Source organism: Sporobolomyces koalae (assembly GCF_050403365.1).
Source record: "Sporobolomyces koalae JCM15063 DNA, S_koalae_JCM15063T_v1_ctg1, whole genome shotgun sequence".
NCBI classification, from domain to species: Eukaryota; Fungi; Basidiomycota; class Microbotryomycetes; order Sporidiobolales; family Sporidiobolaceae; genus Sporobolomyces; species Sporobolomyces koalae.
Genome location: NW_027481770.1, coordinates 984202 through 1002755, shown reverse-complemented (window position 1 = coordinate 1002755; position 18554 = coordinate 984202). Strand labels below are relative to the sequence as shown.

The window sequence follows — 18554 nt, the reverse complement described above, 5'->3', positions numbered from 1 at the left end:
CTAAATTTCGAGCTGATAAGGCGATTTATAGCGTCACCTCTGAGAGGACGTGCACGACGATAACGACAGTGCACGCTCTCCGAGAGTGCTGTAGTAAGGGTAGCGCTGGAACTGTGTTGAGCGGGAAGTATGATCGAGCTCGCGAAAGCATGTCAGCCTTCTCAGCTCTTGGCCAGTTGAGAACGCAAGTCCTCTTTCTTCGAAGAATCTCTTGCCCTCGAAATTTAGACTGGCGCGCAGCAGCGCTTGACTGTTTAGTATGGAAGAATACCAAGCACGTTCTGGCGATCTGCACGAGGCGATGCAGGCATTTACGAAAGCGACTAGCCGAGCGTGCTGAGCCTTCTCGCAGAGATCGTACGAAGCTAAACCTCTGCCTCTCTGACGCTAGCCTCCTCTTTGCAATACTTTCCCGTCCACGTCGCAATCGAGCTCGACAGCGGCTGTACAAGAAGCGCTCTCGGCGACCAGGGTTCTCGTCTGTCTTTCCTCCAATTCTGCGTCGGCTTCTTCGTCAATCACCACATCGACTCCGCCTTTAGCACGTTCTTTAGATCCGATTCAGCAAGAGACGCCTGCCCGGAAACACGACACACACTCTCCACCTCGACCTACGATGCCTCTTTTTACGCTTCGCAGCCCAACGCTCAATGCTTCGAATCTCAAAGCGCAGCAGCTACCGATAGTGAATCCTTTCGATAGGCATGGTCGTATCTTGTATGTCGGCTCACGCGTCTCTTCTTTCCACCGCAAGATCTGTAGATACTCACGGTTTCGGTACCTGCCACGTCGTCGTTCGCAGCTTCTTTGCCTGGTTGTCGTTCCTTCTGTCGTTCCTGTCGTGGTACGCAATGCCGCCGCTGCTAAATGTCACGATCAAGCGGGACATGAACCTCACCGATGGAGAGGTGAGCTCCCCCACATGTCGGCCGAGCGCTCGAGCCGTTTTGTCTCATCAGCCTCCTGTTCCGGTCGTCACAGGTCGCCAACAGCAACATTATTGCGGGAGTCGCCTCTCTCCTCGTACGACTCGTTGCTGGTCCCCTATGTGATCGTTTCGGTCCCGTAAGTCAGAGATTCTCTCCTTGTCCCCGCTAAAACCCGGTCTGATATCCCCCTTTTGCAGCGATACGTCCTCGTGGCCACCCTGTGGCTATCTGCTATTCCTTGTGGTCTCGCTGGAACGGCGATGAACGTGACAGGTCTGTACTTTGTGCGATTCTTCATGGGTACGCCTACTTCCTTCGTTCGACTGCACAATGCACGCCGGATCTAACCGTCTCGAGGTTTCGTCAGGCATTGCTGGAGCTGCGTTCGTTCCCGTGTCTTGCTTGATGCAAGCTTGGTTCGACAAACAAGTGATCGGCACGGCGTCTGCATTTGCCGCGGGATGGGGAGACTCGGGCGTCGGAAGTAAGTCGAGCGTGTGTCCAAGGCCATGAGATTCCAAAGCTCATCCAAATTCTGCTCCCCTAGTCACGTTCTTTGTCATGCCCGCCATCTTCAACTCGCTCGTGAAAAGCCACGAGCACGAAGAGCGGGTCGCCTGGAGGCTCAGCTTCATCGTCCCATGCGTGCTGCTACTTGCATGTGGTGCCGCCGTGCTCATCCTCAACGACGACACACCTACCGGTTCATGGGCAACTCGTAACCTCGACTCGCGCAACATTCGTCGAGGCAGTGGCACCCTGTCCGAGATCCGCTCGACCAACTCGTCGCTCACCGTGTTTGGCCCGCCAAACGAAACCGGTCTCGGTTCCAAGCAGCTCAAGTCGATGCCCTCGACTGCCGATATCGAGAAGGGCGCGACGACGATTGTCAGACGAGGATCCGAAGCGACCATGCTCGACGACCAGCCTACTTCCGTCCAACCTCAAACGGCGCAATCGTTCGGCACTTCTGTCAAGGATCTCGCGTGTCCGCAAACGTTTATGCTCGCAGCCGCATACTTCTCGACGTTCGGTACAGTCTTGACGATCAATTCGATCCTCGTCTCGTGGTATATCACCAAATTTGGCTGGGACCAAACTCGATCGGGCAATTGGGCCGCAATGTAAGTCGAGCACTGTTGCTCTACGTGCGAGCGCCCATTACTGACAAACTTGCCCGATCAGGTTTGGTCTGCTCAACATCGTCGCAAGACCCTTCGGAGGCATGGTCGGAGATGTCCTGTACCGTCGACTCGATCAACGACGAGGTGTACTCGCCAAGAAATTCTGGATGAGCGGTCTTTGCGTGCTAGGTGGTGTCCTCGCACTGCTCGTCGGACTTCTGAACCTCGCCCAAGCACCCTCCTTCATCGCTCTCATCTCGGTCCTCGCATTCGTCGTCGAAGCCGGAAACGGCGCATGTTGTGAGTATCTCCTTTGGCGTCCGGGTCGAGCTCCCAAACCATCGCAACTGACGTCGAACCGGATTCTTGCGCATAGACGCTCTCCTGCCTCACGTCAACCCGCACATCAATGGCCTGATGGGAGGCGTCGTCGGTGGAAGTGGCAACCTCGGAGGTATCGTCATGAGTACCGTCGCACGCTACGCTTCGACCCCTCAAACGGTTTGGATCATCGGCATCTTTGGAATTTCGCTTGGCGCCCTCATCTCGCTCATCAACCCAGCTGTCTCGAAACGGCGCTGATTTCACGAAACGTACCCAGCCTTGTCGTGCTACCTCCATAGAAGAGGCTGAGCCTCGAAGATTTTGTCAAACACTTTTGTACCTTTTCGTTTCCCGATTTGTCTACCGGTATATATTCTTTCAGAGTACCCCTTAGATACCCCCAACCTTTGTCTCCTACTACCACTTCCTCCCATTAACGCTAGATCTCTTCAAACTGAAAATACCTACATCGGTTTCTCAGCCTTTCTGCGCTGTTCGCTTCACATTGCTGGCCTATGAGAGATGTTTCGATAAGCTTGTCACTCGGATTCTCACTTCAATGACAGCCGACACAGGGGACACCGGAATATCGATGGGCATGGATCACTTCGGTTATTTGCAGTTCTTTCAGTGTTACGACTATGGCAACTCGTTCAAAGATCAGTTGAGGGTGTAGACGAGCTTCTGGGCACGGTTCTGGACGAGTGAACAAAGGTCAGGCCCTCGTCAGTAAGGTGGGACCGTTGTAATAAACGATGAAAAGCTTTTTTTTACCTTTCCAGCCTTGACGAACTCGAGTCCCTCGTTGATCCCTTCAAGTCCACCTTCCCTCGACAGGACCGGGTTGGATTTGAGCTGACCGGATCCCATGAGGTGCGGCATGGATTCCGCGAGCCATTTCGCGATCGCGGTTTTGTCTTCGGGCATCGCTTCAAAGTGTCGTCTCATGTCGAACGGTCTTCCAAAGATCGTATACATGAGAGTGGGTTCGATCTCGACGTTGGGGACCTCCTTCAAGCGATCGTCTTCGACCGGAAGGAGGGTGACAATCTTGCCTTTGCCCGACTTGAACGATTTCGCCGTGAGGTACGTAGTACCGTTCTCGGAAATGCAGTCGAACCCAATCGATAGATCCGGGTAGTCGGAAGCAATTTTGTCCGAGACGTCGGGGTCAGAATCTGTCAGGATGGCGAAAGGAAAACAAGTGATCAGCTGGACCGTATGGCTGTTTTTTGCCGGGCGAGGCAGACCAGAGATGGACTGACAATCGTAGGTCGAAGTTGCGCCGAGTGACTTGAGGAGATCCCAGTTCTTCTCGCTCGCGGTCGCGATGACGGTATATCCCGAGAGCTTGAGCAACTGGATCGCGTACAAGCCGACCGAGGAAGTTCCGCCCCACACGAGGACAGGGAGGTTCTCCTTGGAAGGTTCCGAGGGTTCGTTCAGCCCGTGACGCAAGTACAGCGCTTGAACCGCCGTCACTGTACTCAGGGACAGCGAGAAAGGTCATGAGCAGGAGGGGCGGTTTCGCGGCTGGTCAGGGGATACTCACGGGGACCGATTCCACCAGAGGCTGCAGCTTCTTGCCACGATACAGACTCTGGCACCTTCCAGACAAGGGGTGCCATCGCCTTGACGTATTCGGCGAATGCGCCTTCGTTGAACTCGATGCGACCTCCGTGAACGACTCCAGCAACTCGGTCTCCCTCCTTGACGTTCGTGACGCCCTCGCCCACTTCAGAGACGATTCCGGCATAGTCGCACCCAAGGATCGATCCAGGAGGGGAAATGAAGTCGCGGTGCTGAAAGGGTCGGACAGCACAGTGAGCCAAGCTCGACCGAGACTATGATGCTCCAGTCCACTCACCTTCCAGTCAGTCGGGTTAAGGGCGACTGCACAGGTCTGTCCAAATAGTACTCAGGTCAGCTTCCCTCCTCCTTTCAGCATGGTGCTCGAGGGAGACACGCGAGTGGAGGCAGATCTCCGAACTCGAGCCCTCGGCCCCTCGACGTCCTCGACTCGCCTTGACAACGATCTCGTCCTTGCCTGCACGCGGCTTGTCGATCTTTTTGACCTGGACTTGTCCTTTCTCGGTGACGACTACAGCTTGCATGATGATCTGAGGTGTTTCGAAGTGAGTGGAGATGAAAATGAGCGGAGATGACGAAACTCCGAAACCCGGAAGATTGAATTTCGTCAACCGTAATATTCGCTTACAATTGTGCAATTGGCGTAATAAACATCGCTTACAACTTGCTCCTGCTCGCACCAATAACTAGCCGCTGCCGCATGTCCTCCACACTTACCTGCCAAGACTGTCAACCCTCGACCGAAGCTCTTCCGGGCGTCGCGCCTTCGCCAGTGCCGGTAGCGGACCCGCTGCTTGATCCCTCTACGTTCTCTCCGCCGCAACTCTCCGACGGTTCGCAGTCCGAGACGCCTCGAGTCGTTATCGAGTTCTGTGACCGGTGCCGCGTGAGCGAAACCTGGCGTTGCTTGTAGCTCGAGGCCGGATTCGCTGATGAGCTGCTCCTGATCGCTTCGTGCAGTGGCTGCATCGCGCGACCTGGACGCAGACTGAATTGTTCCTTACCTTTCCTCCTCCGATACCTGCTCCTGCTCCTGCTACCGCAGCAGGAGGTACAGATTCAGCTTCGGAACCTGCGACGGGACTCAAGGCGATTACGCTCGTGCCTCGCAATTCGCCCGAAACTGGCGGCAGATTCAGAGTCTGGCTCTTGCGAGATCGACATGTCGACTCGACGGATACGAAGGACGATCTCGCGAGAGGATGGAACCTCGTGTGGGATCGCAAGATCGAAGGCGGTTTTCCCGAAATGAAAATCCTCGTAAGCGCATACCGTTTTGCCAAAGGTCGAACATATATTGTGGGTCGACCGCATACCACGATCCAAGCTGACGCTTGAGCGACATGCAGAAACAACGCATTCGCAACTTGATCGCGCCGAGCCAGAGCCTCGGGCACAGCGACAAACCTGCCAACGCCGTGCACGGAGCTGTCAACGCGACGACGCTCGCTTAGCCCGCGCAGACAGACGACACACTGCTTGAACGCATTTGTCGTTGGCAGACCGGGCGCAGTCAAAGCTGTATCGCGCCGATGCTAGGGTAATCTGCCAAGTCGGATATCGGCTGGACGCAGTTCCCGAGTCATTCCAGCGATCTTCTGGAGGGCAAAGCAAGAGCTACAGCGCGTGATGGCAACAGATTAGGCGATCCCTTGCTGAACCCGGGAAAGGAGTATTACCGCTGCATGATCATAGATTCTCGTGCTCTTTCGCTTCGGAATGACTGTTTCGCTTGCATCGGAGAAAAGGGCGAGACGCAAATTGCTGTTGCATCCTGGAGAGGTTAGTAAGTATCAAAAAGTCCGGGCTTGGGAAGCTGTAACTGTATCAGAAGGTCCGCGCGAGTTGCCCTTGCACTGCCTCCCGTCACGCCCCATCACCTTGTCCAGTCAGGTTCATCGCATCCGAAGCTTCGTCGTTTCACTACGTCAAGCACGACCATTGCTTGATCGCTCTCCGGCTCGCTACCGGCCATCATGTCACTGAACTTTGCACCGTGTGAGCCGTCCCTGCCTCTCGCGCCCCTAGACGGAAGGTTGGCTGACCAAGGGCTCAAGCAATGACGCAGACTCTGACCCGCCGGACCATACGACTTCAGCTTCGTCGCGACGCGGTACCGCGGCTTCGTCCTCCTCGAACCCGGCTCCGGTCTCAGCTTCAGCACCCGCGTTCCAGACCTATTCCTACCAGGATGGAGCTTCGGTACCATCCTTGAGCTCTTCCGCTCACGGCAACTCGTACTCTTCCGCGCAAACGTCCTACTCATCACCATTCGCTCCCCACTCGGGTTCGCACACCTTGAGCGGGACCGAGACGACACTCGAATTCTTGCGCTTGCCCTGGCTTGCAGCGCTCGCCTATGCTCTCGGCCCATTCGGCGCCGTGTTCCTGCTCGTTGCCGAGGTTGAAAACGATTTTATTAGGTTTCAGGCGTACTCGGTGAGTTCGCAAGTGTTTGCTACTTCTCTAGTTGCCTTCAACGAGACCGGTCGTCTCAGATCTTTGGGAGCGAGGAACAAGTCTAAACCTCGAGAAAGGCTCACCGGCTAACCACCTTTCGATCGGTGCTATGTGGATAGTCGATCCTGCTGTGCATCTCGCTCGCCATCTTGCACTTTGTGACATACTTTGTCCTGTGGGCATTCGTTCAGAAGATACTGTTCGTGTTGGACGTGGCAATGCTCGCTATCATGGCGTAGGTTATGCTTCCTCTTCTGTTCTTGCACCTCCTTTAACTCCGAGCTGACCAGTCTACCATGTGTCGACTGTTTCTTTTTCGCAGACTGAGAGCATACGCGGATGCAGACGTGCTCGATCGGTACAAGCTGCCGATTATAGGCACCTTGGCGGAGAGCTGGGTCGCGTCTGAATGAACGGGTACCAGCGCAACAGTGGATCTCGTCTACATTGTATTCCCAATTTTCTCCTTGGAATGAGGATGAATGAAATTGCCCTTGGTAGTGCAGCGAGCTCGTAGGTCCTTTCGAAAGCGCGGTTGCTATGATATGACGGAACACTACGTAGAGGGTCAGCGTATGCGCCGGGCGCGTCGACGGCCGCAGGCCGACTCTCGGGTCGCTTCACGAGCTCGAACGCCGGAGGCAAGCATCACGCCCGCTTTTGTGATCACTGATCTTAAGGACCCCCGTTCGAACAGCTCTTCACTGCGCAGGCAGAGGAGACCGGAACCCTACACGCGCGCGCGTTCAGTCGACCCGACTCCTTCAACCGACAGCAATCCGCCTCGCAACGAGCTCTGCGCGACCGTTCTATAATATCCAAATGGACCAGCTGAATCAGCCGGTCGTGATCGACCAAGGATCGGGCACGTTGAAAGCCGGGTTCGCCGGGTCTGATCATCCTTCGTGCTACTTCCCGTCCTATGTCGGTCCGTCCATCTCTCCGGAGTCCTTTCCCGAAGTCGAGCTCAGCTGCGACTGCAAACGCACTAGGCTGACGACGCGTCTCACGGTGAAATTGATGCGAGCAACAGGTCGACCAAAACACACCCGCGTAATGGCAGGCGCAGTCGAAGGTGACACTTTTGTCGGCAGGAAAGCACAAGAATTGCGAGGATTGCTTCGGATAAAGTGAGTGAGCAAATCACGGAGACCCGAACCTCCGGCTGTAACGAATTGAAGGCTCACACGCGAGCGCTGGTTGCCAGCTACCCCATGGCGCACGGGATCGTGACAGATTGGGACGACATGGAACGAATCTGGTCTCACGTCTACACTGAAGAGCTCAGAACACTATCGGAAGAAGTAAAACCCCGATTTATCACAAAACATGCAGCTGGACCACGATGGCTGATGTCGGAATTTTGTACTACTAGCACCCAGTACTTCTCACCGAGGCGCCACTGAACCCCAACTCGAACCGGGAACAAGCTGCTCAGATCTTTTTCGAAACGTTCAACGTGCCAGCGATGTACACCTCGGTCCAAGCGATTCTCGCATTGCAAGTTCTCTCTCCCTACTTTGCCTGTTCTCCTGAAGCTCACTTGAGCACGGATTCATCTTTCAGGTACGCGAGCGGCAGGACAACTGGGATCGTACTCGATTCGGGAGACGGTGTAACGCATGCGGTTCCAGTCTTTGAGGGGTTCTCGATCAACCATGCAATTCGTAGAGTCGATGTCGCGGGCCGGCAAGTCTCCTTTGTCTCCGTTCCCTCGATCACACCGAGCCCTAGAGCTGACGGAAAGACCTGGCGACGGTACAGAGATGTGACGGATCACCTGCAGCTCCTACTGCGCAAAGCAGGCTACCACCTGCACACGACTGCAGAAAAAGAAGTGGTTCGCATGATCAGTGCGTATCCGCTCACGGTCAACCTTGTCTGCGCCAATGCTGATTGGTCTCGACTCAACAGAGGAGAAAACGTGTTATGTCGCCTTGTCGCCAGCAAAGGAAGAGAAGGAGGCTCAAAGTGGTGCGAGAGGGGAAGAGTTCCGGTTACCAGACGGTAACGTAATCCGGGTATGTTGTCCTTGCAGCTGCAAACTTTCATCGCTGCGCGGTTTCCGCTCATACGTCTCCCGCTCGCTTCAATCCCACTCTAGCTTGGTCCGGAGCGACATCGAGCTCCCGAACTGTTGTTCAACCCGGAACTGGTCGGGCTCGAAGACGCAGGCGTTCACCAAGTCGTAGTCGACTCGATCAACCGTGCCGACCTTGACTTGCGCAAGAGCCTCTTTGGCAACGTTGTGCTGAGCGGAGGAGGAACGCTGGTCAAAGGTGTGTCCACAAGTCTCGCTTGATTACACCCGCTGTGTCAAGATGCTGATTGAGCGATGCCGTTTCGACAGGATTCGGAGATCGATTGCTGCACGAGGTGAAAAAGTTGGCGCTGAGAGACACCAAGATCCGGATCAGTGCACCTCCAGAACGCAAGTACTCGACCTGGATCGGTGGCAGTATCCTCGCTGGGCTAAGCACGTTCAAGAAAATGTGGGTCTCGGCAGAAGAATACCAAGAAGGTCAGTCTTTGTCTGCTTGCAGCTACGTTCGATGCGGGGCTGACATGCATTTTCGCGCCGCCGATAGACCCAGATATCATTTTTAAGAAGTTTTAAGTATCCTCCCGTTCTCAGACACCTCGAACGTATATCCCGTCGTTTTCACCGCAATTGCTATACCCCTGCTTGTCATCATGCTCGTTACGAACAGCTCGTTCCCGCTCGATAGCGTCAGCTGCAAAGCTGGCACTGGCGCGTGCGATTCCGCGGATCAAGGGTCTCAAGGAGCACAGTGCTCAAGCCAGAGCCTCGATTTCTCTTCCAGGCTGGTTGCCTTTCTCCCTTCTTCCAATCTTGAGAAGCGTCAGTCACGATGCAGGACACGCATTCGGATACTGACAGCGAGTATACGCCGCATTCTCCAACGCCTGCGTTTCCCCCGAGCCGCCCAACTGGGGACATCTACTCGCACCTTGATGCCGCTGGTGACGATTCCTCTGAAGAACTCGATTCAGATTGCGACTCGATTGTCTCGGGACCTTCAGAGGGCCAGACGCACAAGCATATCCCAGACCGAGTTGACTCGTTCGTTCTGCTCAAGAAACACAAGATTGATGTCGCGCCTCAAATTCGAGTGGCCAAATGGAGAAGCGAGAAGAGCGGGCTCAAGGTGATCTGGGCCGAAACGCCGGTAAATATCAGGTTCCTCTCTATTTGCGACGACGAAAGCTGAACCGCCGTCCGACAGGAACTGATCACTTCTCTCGCCATCACCGTCGTGACAGAAATTTTTGACTCGTCGGGAGCGCCACACACAAAAGAGCATCTGACGTTCACGTCGTCGAAACAGTGAGCATTGTGGGCGCTCGAACTGCCGTCGAGTTGCTCACTGACTCCTTCTTTTCTCTCCATTGTGATTTGGCAGCTACCCATACAGCAATGTCCTCGATACCATCGCGAACCGGCTCATGACGGAAGATATTAATGCCTCGACAGATACGGACAACACGACCTACACGGTGGTGCGTTTTCCGCTAATTCATTTCCTACTATCCTTTCTGACCATGCCCTGGAACTCGACTAGTCATCCGCCTCCGCTGAAGGCATGCTCGAGATAATTCCAGTCTATCTCGATCACATCTTCTTCCCGTTCGTTGTCGCTCGTCCTAGAACATCTGCTGTCAATGCTGACGAGCAAGCCGCCTGTAGGCTCATGACGCCCGACATCTTCAAGACGGAAATATACCACATCAACGGAAAAGGAGAGGAAGGTGGCGTACGTTTGCGCAATGTCGCTTTCATGCACGAGCCTTTCTCTACCGCTTACACCTTCCTTTTGTACCCAGACCGTATTCTCCGAAATGCAAGGACGTGAAGGCAGCCAGGGCGATGTCATGGCTCTCGCTCAGCAGCAAGCGCTGTACCAGTACCAAAACGCGTACCGCTACGAGACTGGAGGCATGCTGGCTCATTTGCGCAACCTGACCCTTGGCCAGAGCACGTTCCCCGCTCGTCTGATCATGAGCAAGTCGAGACCTGACGATCTTCAGCAACAGTCATCGCATATCACAAGTCGGCATATGTGCCTCAGAACGTCACCGTCGTGGTGACTGGCTGTCAGGTGGATCCTCAGCAGCTCCTCGAAACCATTGCAGCGACGACGGAGCGAGACTTGGTCCGAACGGGACTTGCGCGTGGTGTTCACCCGCCAGACTGGATCCGGCCGTTTGTCGAAAGTCTGACCGCCGAGTACGACCCGATCATCGAGAAAGACAAGACCATCGTTGTCCCGTATGCCGATACGGACACCTCGACCGGCCAAGTGATGATCTCATGGGTCGGACCGCTCGCTCGCGACTTCCTCGATTCCGCTGCGTTGGGAATTCTGGGTGATTACCTCGCCGGGAGCTCTCATTCCATTTTGAACAGGAAGTTCGTGGAGATTCCAGAACCAGTCTGCGCAGGTGAGAGTCTCGCCTTTGTTTATCTCCTGAATGACGACTCAGCAGAATTGCCTATCAGCGATATCGTTCGAAGTCTCGTTCCGCGATCCCACGATCATCACCCTCATCCTGAATTCTGTCAAAAAGGAGTGGCTGTCCACCATAGCAACCCATTTGAGACTCACTCTCAAGATGATCTGCCGCAGCAACATCGACATGAAGGCGATGCAATTGGCTATCAAGAACCAGATGATCGCCCTCGAGAGGACGATGGAGACCAGTCCGAGCGCTTTCGTTCAAGCAGGAGCGCTGCAAGGTAACGTTGAAACCCAAGAGGCCGGTCGTCTAGCGCACATGCTGAAAAGATTTCGCTCGCGCAGAGATCATTTACGGCGCGGAAAACGGATCCGAGCTCGGCGAATTCTTCAATGACGCCAAGATGCTCAAGCGTCTTGCCAAGTGGAGTGAACGTGATTGGACAGACTTACTGAAAGAGTGAGGCTGTTCTACTCGCTCACACAGGGGCTTGTGCTTGACTCACAGTATCCATACAGGTATCTTGTCGAACGGCACTCAGTCGTCTTGCAAGGCACGCCCTCTCCCGAGCTTGTGGCCGAGCAAGCTCGTGACGCTGCAGCTCGAATTTCAAACAACAAGCTCAAGCTTGGTCCCAATGGTCTGGCCCTCGCGCAAGCAGCGCTTGATCAGGCCGTCGAGTCCAATAAGCATCCTCCTCCTGATAGCCTGGTGCAGAGTTATCCCGTTCCCGATGTGAACCATATCTCTTGGATCTTCGTCGACACAGCGCGCAGTAATGGTGTTGGTCAAGGCAAGGAGCACTTCACCGGGAAACTGCAGAGCATCATCAATGCGGACGGACCCGATCTTCCGTTCTTCGTCCAGTTTGACGGTGAGTACCTGAGGCAGATACGGCTCGTGAGATTTGATTGATGCCGACAGAGTCTGGCGCACTTCCGCAGAGATCCCTTCGAGTTTCGTCACCATTTCGCTGTTCTTGCACGGTCCCGCGTATCCCATTCTTCCCCTCTACCTCAATACCTTATTTGCGATGCCGGTAAAGACCCGCGACGGCCGCAAGCTCAGCTGGCAAGAAGTCTCGAGCAGAATGGATGCCGATCTGACGAGCTGCAGTGCCGGGATTGAGCACGAGGGTAAACCCTCCAGACTCCATTCTATGGCTCGCTCGCGGACGAACTGACCGAATACGCCCGGGCTGTTGAATAGGCATCCGTATTTCAATTACTGCACTCCAGGAAGACTACACTAAAGCAATCTCTTGGCTGTCCGACACGCTTCATGGCGCCGAGTTCGACGTGCAGCGCCTACAGACCCTCGTCAATTCGAATGTCGAAATGCTGCCAACGCTGAAGCAGGATGGTCGTGGCATCTCGAGCGCTGCGGTAGAGTCACTCTGTTACTCGAAAGCAAGGTAGGAAATCACGTCGCGAGTAGCGTTCGGGACAGGCTAATAACATATTCGCTGGGACAGCTACGAGACGCCTTCGAACGCGATCAGCTTGATCCAGTACTACCCGCAACTCAAACTCCGCCTCGACGAGAACCCTTCTAGCGTCGTTGCAGAACTTGAGAAGATGCGAATGTGCCTGCTTGACGCTCGAGCCATGCGTGGTTGGGTGAGGGGTCAAATCTCAGCGCTCAAGAAACCCTCTTCCTCTTGGTTGCAATTCTTCGAGCCGGTCCCGGCCTTCCCGGTGCGTCTCTTTTCTGCTGAATCTTGCAGATCCATCAGCTCAGATGTTGCGGACGTTGGTAGCTTTCTCAGTTGTCTCCGATCTTCAGAACTCGAGAGCTATTGTCGCCAGTCGGGAGCAGTCCTCGGGGCGATGCAATTGTCTATCGTATCGACAACTCCGAATCGAGCTATCTCACGGCGCGAGCTCGCTGTCCCGACTGGACTCATCCCGATTTTGCCGCTCTCGATTGCGCGACCACACTCCTCTCTCAGTCGAACGGTCTCCTATGGCAAGGTGCGTGTACAATAAGATGAGTTGCATGAGGCCCTGCGCATTGATCTGATGAGGGTTGATACACGAAACAGTCACTCGTACGGCTGGACTTTGCTACGGCGCGTGGATCAACAGCTCGGTTGAGCGAGGGCTGCTATCGCTCACCATCTTTCGTTCTCCGGACGCCCTCGCTGCCCTCCAAGCAATCCGCAGTCTGCTTCAAACTGTCGCTGAGGGGAAGAAGGCGATCTCCCTGACAGATCTCGAGGCTGCCAAGTCACAAATCGCGTACCGAGCCGTCGCAGATGCGAGCACCCCCTCGCAGGCGGCAAGTTTACCTTTGATCTAGGAGCAGGGCGCTTGCTGACGCGTGTGCGGGATGCAGGCCAGCAGTTCGTTCGAAGACACCGTCATCCTCAAAAAGCCTCGTGGGTTCTCGCGCAAATACCTCGCTTATGTTCAAGTCAGTCACACGTGATCTCCGATCGAGCTTTTTCGGTCTTTTTTGATGGCATGAGCATCTGAGCAGGCGGTCTCGGTCGAGGATGTGCATCGAGTGATCGACACCTGGATCGCCCCACTCACCAACCCTCACACTTCGATTGTCGGCGCCGCGACTTCTCCGAGCTCCAAGTCTGCCCTGGTGGCTGGCTTGACACAGCTCGGCTACCAAGTCGTCGAGCGCAAATTCTGATGTTGAGGTCCTCCGAGTGTCGCAATTTGCGAACAACAATGGACAAGTTTTATTTGGAAGGGACGATGCGGGAAACGAGAGCTCCTTACCGTGAGAAAGCTCGTTTTGAGCTTGGCTGCATGGCTGTGCTATTCAATTCTCCTGTCTCGGCAAAATTTAACCTGAAGCGACGGCAGATCCCGGTCAGTTCGAACAGCGAAACTTTGCCGGCTGGCCATCGAGCAAGATGGCGACGCCATATATGCGCGACTGCTACAGTCGACTCGCTCTGCTACTCAAGGTCAAGGTGCATAGCTGCAAGCAGCAAGTTGCGAACTAGAGCGCTCACAGACTTACCAAGTACGAGCCCGGACAGCTGCGAGACGCCATCCACTCAAGATGCTGAAGTGATACTTTGTGCCGCGGCCTCGTTATCGAGATCCTTTCCACTTGAACTGATCCCCAGTCTGCCCTGTCAGGCCTTGACGCATCTCGGTTATCTTGTCGCCGTGCGCGAGTTTTATTGGCCGTCTATTCCTGCCAATATCTAAACTAAGATTGAGCTTCATCAGCTTAATCAGCGGACCGTCGGACGCCAAGACCCAAAATGTCCGCGCAAAATTCGAAGCGAGGCATATGAGACATTTTCGGCATCTCGCGCGGCGCAACGAGCTTGCCGAGTTCGCTCATCTTGAACCTGCTCTTCCTCGCTTCACTATTCGGTCTGCGCCATTGGCGACAATATCCTAGACGCCAAACGTGCTAGACAACACTCGAACCGCAGTGATCTCGCGCCTTGTCTCCCGAGATCCGACGACGGCCCACCCGCACCCGGTCGCTTCTGAGCCGCATCTAGCCGTCTTAGTCTTCCAGCACGGCGCAAATATCTCAGCGGTACACCTCATCGTCTAGGACCAGCAGCGCTGTGATTCGGATCGCTAGGGCAAGATGGTCTCCACATTCGAGCCCGCAAATTCCAATGCTGCTCCATGTTCCGACGACTTCCGACTTGACTCGACACGGCACGAATCGCACCAGCGAGATTACCCGGAAGCAGAGCTATCTAGCACGGCAGTCGTGTGGGACGAGCAGCTCAGACAGTGGCGCAGTCGTCCGGACGAGGCAGGCTCAGATGCCACCACCGTCGCCGCAGTACCTCGCCTTGACGTCGCAACCGGGAACAACATAGAGAAGGGCACTAGTGGCAAGGAAGGGACGGTCTGGGTAGAGTGGGATGGTCCGCATGATCCAGAAAATCCTTTCAACGTGAGCTTTCCTTCGATCATTTCGCTTATTCTCTCTTGACATTGCTCTGCGACGAGCTAACTCCTTTTACCTACTCACAGTGGTCAGATCGAAAGAAATGGACGACCTGCTTGATCTGCTGCTATTTCACCCTGCTTGTCGCTTTCTGCGGAACTGCGTTTGGATCGGGTTCGAGCTCGATGATCCGGGATTTGTCCTGTTCTGAAGAACTCGGTGTCATGGGACTCTCGTGTACGTTCTTAGTCGAGCTTGTCCTCTTGTGTTCACGGTGCGCTATCCTGACCGTTCCCATCCCTGGGACGAATCTGCAGTCTTTCCTCTCGGGTTCGGGCTGGGTCCACTATTCACTGCGCCGCTTTCCGAGGCCCTGGGCAGATACCCCGTCTACGCAACTTCGTCCTTGCTCTATCTCATATTCTTCATCCCGATTGCGCAAGCACCCAACATCGGCACCGTGATCGGCTTCCGCTTCTTGCAAGGCCTCGCGGGAAGTGCTGGCAGCACGCTGGTGGGAGGAACCGTCAGCGATCTCTTTGAAGCGCACAACAGAGGAACTGGAATGGCTGTCTTCACGATCTGTGCATTCGCTGGAACCGGACTCGGACCGGCGGTTTCTGGATACATCGAATTCAAGAAGGGTTGGCGATGGATCGAATGGGTTCAGGTTCGTACCGTTCCATTCTGATCGGCTGTCAGGGAGGCCCGGCGTTGACGCTTCGAGACGCTTCCCCAGATGATGTTTGCAGGCTTGCTCGCTTTCGCAATCATCTTGTTCACACGCGAAACTCGAGGCAGCGTCATCCTTTCGAGAAGGGCGAAGAAGCTCAGGAAGGAGACGGGCGACGAACGGTATCAATGTCGCTCCGACGCTGAGCGTGCGAGTCTCGCCGTCTTGCTCAAAGTCAGCATGACCAGGCCCCTGTGTACGTCTTGTCTCCGCATTTTCCTTCGGCCCAATCAGTCTGACGTGATAGGGGCTTGCTTGTACAGACTTGTTGGCCACCGAATCTATCGTGTTCTTCTTCTCGTTATGGGCTGGATTCTCTTGGGGATGTCTGTATTTGCTCGTCGGTATGTCACGCTCTTCTACTCGCGGCTCTGTCATTGCTGTGCTGATTGGTTCATGATTTGACCAGAGGCGGTACCGCTCATCTTTGGCAATGTTTACGATTTCAACATTGGCGAAGTCGGCCTCACATTCTACAGTGTTGTCGTGGCGACTTTTGCCGGATTTCTGATGACCAAGTATTTCCAAGAACGGATGTACCGCAACAACGTCGCTCGAATCGGCCCCGAGGCAAGACTGTACGCCTCGTTGATTGGAGGTCTCCTTTTCCCTGCCGGTGCTTTGATCCTCGCTTTCTCACAAGGAAGAGGACACTGGTTCGGACCTGTGTTTGGCTTGTTCCTCGTGAGTAACGAGTCTTCCGAGATGTAAAGAGAATGGAATAACTGACGAGCGCTCGCGATCAGATCTTCTGGGGCGTGTTTCAGATCTATCTCGCCGTGTTCACCTACCTCGCGGATTGCTACACTATCGTACGTGCACTTCGATGATTTCAAGCTTGAATTGAACAGAAAATGCTGATCTCGCCTGTTGCCACATAGTATGCTGCTTCTGCCCTTTCGGGCCAGTCATTGTTCCGCAACCTCGCAGCATTCGCATTCCCTTTGTTCACACGGCAAATGTATTCCGCTATGGGCTATCAGTGGGCAAGCTTCCTCGCGGCGATGGTTGCGCTCGCACTTGCGGCAACACCGTTTGTGCTCATGCGCTATGGCCCATCGATCCGTGCCAAGGTGAGTATTTGTTTCTCTTCGGCCATAACGAATAGCGAGGGTGCTGGAATCGTCGACTGATGTATGTTCGCTGTGCTGCAGTCCAAATTTGCGAAAGAGCTTGCGAGGCTGCAAGGCCTGCAATGAACGTCTCACCTGTAGCATGTCGATTTTCGCATAGAGCTTCTCTTGATTTAGATTGTATCTATCCCTTAGCATACCAACTGCATACTCGCTTGTAATCTGATTGACCCGGTCTCTCCAGAAGTCCACTAAGAGGCGAATTAGCTGTGCTGGGATCTGCTCAGGCATACCATCGCGACGTGCGGCTCGCGTCTTGCCTACGAGGGGCCACTGTTCGGGCTTTTCTCCGGAAGATGTGGGAGAACACCACAGGCAGAACGTAGAGTGCGACCAAGCACAACGTAGAGTGCGAACACCAGAAGAACCATCTGGAGTTACTGATAATTTCGCATAATTTAGACCTCTTTCAGGAAACCAGTGCAGCCCCGGGTAAACCAGTTCTGAAATGGGATCACAGGCGTTCGAGCGCTCCTCGTTTGCCACCGTAAAGCGAACCGCCATCGGTGTGAATCACGTTTCCGGTGATATGCGAACCAGCCCTCGTGACGAGGAACAGGAGCAAGCCCGCAATCTGGATTGTCGAAAAGCAGAGAAATGTCAGCATGTAAAGTATCGAGTATGATAGCCTCGATGGCGAAGACGCACATCTTCGGGAGTTCCGGTTCGACCCGTCGGTTGAGTTTTGAGGATGTTTTCTTCCTCCTTCTCGAAACCTCGGCGTGTCATGTTGGTCGGGTATACTCCGGGGGCGATACAGTTTACAGTCACGTGGCGCGATGCGAGCGTAATCGAAAGCGACTTGGTGAGATGGTTTGCCGCCGCCTGATCATTTCCGTTCAAGTCAGCTTTGATCGGAATAATTTTCGCGGTCGCCATCAAGGGATAATGAGGTAACTCACTTTACTCGTGTTGTAGCTCCTACAAGTATTCGATCATGAAGGAGTTAGCGGACAAGCTGTGTCGGACGAGATGGGAATAGGTGAAAGCCCGAGACACTTACCACAATCCGGTGCCCGGTTCCGCAAGCACGCTGTTATCGGCCGTCGGATCGAGACCAGCGACGCTCGAGATAGAGATGACCCTTCCGGGATCAATGTTGGTAGAATCCTTTGCGAGCAGTTCGACCAAGCTGCGCGCGGAAAAACAACTTGTGAGAACCTGATCCTGCAAAGCGGTTGTAAAATATGAGGTCGTACCCGGCAGTCACTGCGGCAACCACGTTAGATAAGCGTTTGTCATGATCATTGAACCAAGCAAGTAAACTGTCAAAACCTACTGTAGTAGATCGCCTTGACGTTTGTCGCGAGAACGCGATCCCAACCTTGCGCTTCCGGGAACTCGTCGAGCTTGGCTCCCCACGTCGTGCCCGAATTGTTGACGAGGATGTGTAGTTTCGAGGTCAACTTTTTGACGGCATCACAGAGCTTGTCGCATCCCGCTTTCGATCCGAGATCAGCAACGACGTATTCGCACGAGCCAGGTCCCGCCTTTGTAAGCTTGTCTGCAACCTGTATCAATATCGTACGCTGGGTTCAGATCGAGAACCGGAGTGTAGAGATCGAGAGACAACGAGTGGTGCGTACCGCTTTGAGCGCTTTCTCTTTGCGCGATGCGATGATAACGCGAGCACCGTTCTGCACTAGCGAAGTCGCCATCATTTCTCCCAATCCACTTCCACCACCTATGCGTTAGAACACGTCAGCTTTTCGGAAACGCGAGAGCTGCAGAGAGACCTTGAGGACGAGCGAACGTACCGGTGATTAGCGCGACCTTGCCTCGGACATCGAACAGGTTCGTGATTTGCAATGCAGGTAGCGACATGGTGAAATCGCAACGAAAGGGAGAGCTAGAGAATGAAGAGGGAAAGAGAAAGAGAGAGAGAACGTTTCGGACT

The 18554-nt window shown here is 54.5% G+C and overlaps 8 protein-coding genes across 8 annotated transcripts; 6 read left to right on the top strand and 2 right to left on the bottom strand.

Moving 5' to 3' along the window:
* Nucleotides 1–616: 616 nt before the first annotated feature.
* Nucleotides 617–2635, top strand: JCM15063_003534 (uncharacterized protein; the record flags this gene model as incomplete). Its single annotated transcript, XM_076675455.1, has 8 exons — nucleotides 617–717; nucleotides 803–908; nucleotides 982–1065; nucleotides 1127–1229; nucleotides 1297–1413; nucleotides 1477–2053; nucleotides 2115–2353; nucleotides 2430–2635. The coding sequence occupies 8 exons, from the start codon at nucleotides 617–619 to the stop codon at nucleotides 2633–2635; spliced, it is 1533 nt and encodes a 510-aa protein (XP_076537539.1).
* A 402-nt stretch (nucleotides 2636–3037) lies between these two features.
* On the bottom strand, nucleotides 3038–4491 carry JCM15063_003533 (zinc-binding alcohol dehydrogenase family protein; the record flags this gene model as incomplete). The annotated part of the gene is made up of 6 exons (XM_076675454.1): nucleotides 3038–3073; nucleotides 3152–3555; nucleotides 3643–3858; nucleotides 3930–4179; nucleotides 4245–4280; nucleotides 4402–4491. 6 exons carry the CDS (start codon nucleotides 4489–4491, stop codon nucleotides 3038–3040), a joined length of 1032 nt encoding a protein of 343 aa, XP_076537538.1.
* Nucleotides 4492–4667: 176 nt separating this feature from the next.
* Nucleotides 4668–5421, top strand: JCM15063_003532 (SelT/SelW/SelH family protein; the record flags this gene model as incomplete). The annotated part of the gene is made up of 3 exons (XM_076675453.1): nucleotides 4668–4853; nucleotides 4928–5227; nucleotides 5317–5421. 3 exons carry the CDS (start codon nucleotides 4668–4670, stop codon nucleotides 5419–5421), a joined length of 591 nt encoding a protein of 196 aa, XP_076537537.1.
* A 522-nt stretch (nucleotides 5422–5943) lies between these two features.
* Nucleotides 5944–6840, top strand: SDS24 (Sds24p; the record flags this gene model as incomplete). Its single annotated transcript, XM_076675452.1, has 4 exons — nucleotides 5944–5965; nucleotides 6036–6406; nucleotides 6547–6662; nucleotides 6750–6840. The coding sequence occupies 4 exons, from the start codon at nucleotides 5944–5946 to the stop codon at nucleotides 6838–6840; spliced, it is 600 nt and encodes a 199-aa protein (XP_076537536.1).
* Nucleotides 6841–7249: 409 nt separating this feature from the next.
* Nucleotides 7250–9044, top strand: JCM15063_003530 (uncharacterized protein; the record flags this gene model as incomplete). The annotated part of the gene is made up of 10 exons (XM_076675451.1): nucleotides 7250–7355; nucleotides 7461–7557; nucleotides 7635–7731; nucleotides 7803–7927; nucleotides 7994–8116; nucleotides 8192–8280; nucleotides 8342–8448; nucleotides 8532–8706; nucleotides 8778–8948; nucleotides 9016–9044. The coding sequence occupies 10 exons, from the start codon at nucleotides 7250–7252 to the stop codon at nucleotides 9042–9044; spliced, it is 1119 nt and encodes a 372-aa protein (XP_076537535.1).
* A 256-nt stretch (nucleotides 9045–9300) lies between these two features.
* Nucleotides 9301–13552, top strand: JCM15063_003529 (uncharacterized protein; the record flags this gene model as incomplete). The annotated part of the gene is made up of 17 exons (XM_076675450.1): nucleotides 9301–9618; nucleotides 9676–9776; nucleotides 9853–9949; nucleotides 10012–10076; nucleotides 10137–10203; nucleotides 10274–10499; nucleotides 10583–10891; nucleotides 10950–11186; nucleotides 11251–11365; nucleotides 11425–11780; nucleotides 11851–12042; nucleotides 12116–12320; nucleotides 12381–12603; nucleotides 12666–12879; nucleotides 12951–13186; nucleotides 13244–13321; nucleotides 13388–13552. The coding sequence occupies 17 exons, from the start codon at nucleotides 9301–9303 to the stop codon at nucleotides 13550–13552; spliced, it is 3204 nt and encodes a 1067-aa protein (XP_076537534.1).
* A 927-nt stretch (nucleotides 13553–14479) lies between these two features.
* JCM15063_003528 (MFS transporter) lies at nucleotides 14480–16723 on the top strand (the record flags this gene model as incomplete). The annotated part of the gene is made up of 9 exons (XM_076675449.1): nucleotides 14480–14797; nucleotides 14878–15028; nucleotides 15109–15461; nucleotides 15531–15720; nucleotides 15788–15868; nucleotides 15934–16208; nucleotides 16271–16336; nucleotides 16406–16597; nucleotides 16679–16723. 9 exons carry the CDS (start codon nucleotides 14480–14482, stop codon nucleotides 16721–16723), a joined length of 1671 nt encoding a protein of 556 aa, XP_076537533.1.
* A 388-nt stretch (nucleotides 16724–17111) lies between these two features.
* Nucleotides 17112–18481, bottom strand: JCM15063_003527 (uncharacterized protein; the record flags this gene model as incomplete). Its single annotated transcript, XM_076675448.1, has 8 exons — nucleotides 17112–17231; nucleotides 17306–17482; nucleotides 17560–17578; nucleotides 17661–17789; nucleotides 17857–17866; nucleotides 17937–18168; nucleotides 18244–18341; nucleotides 18415–18481. The coding sequence occupies 8 exons, from the start codon at nucleotides 18479–18481 to the stop codon at nucleotides 17112–17114; spliced, it is 852 nt and encodes a 283-aa protein (XP_076537532.1).
* Between the last annotated feature and the right edge of the window lie 73 nt (nucleotides 18482–18554).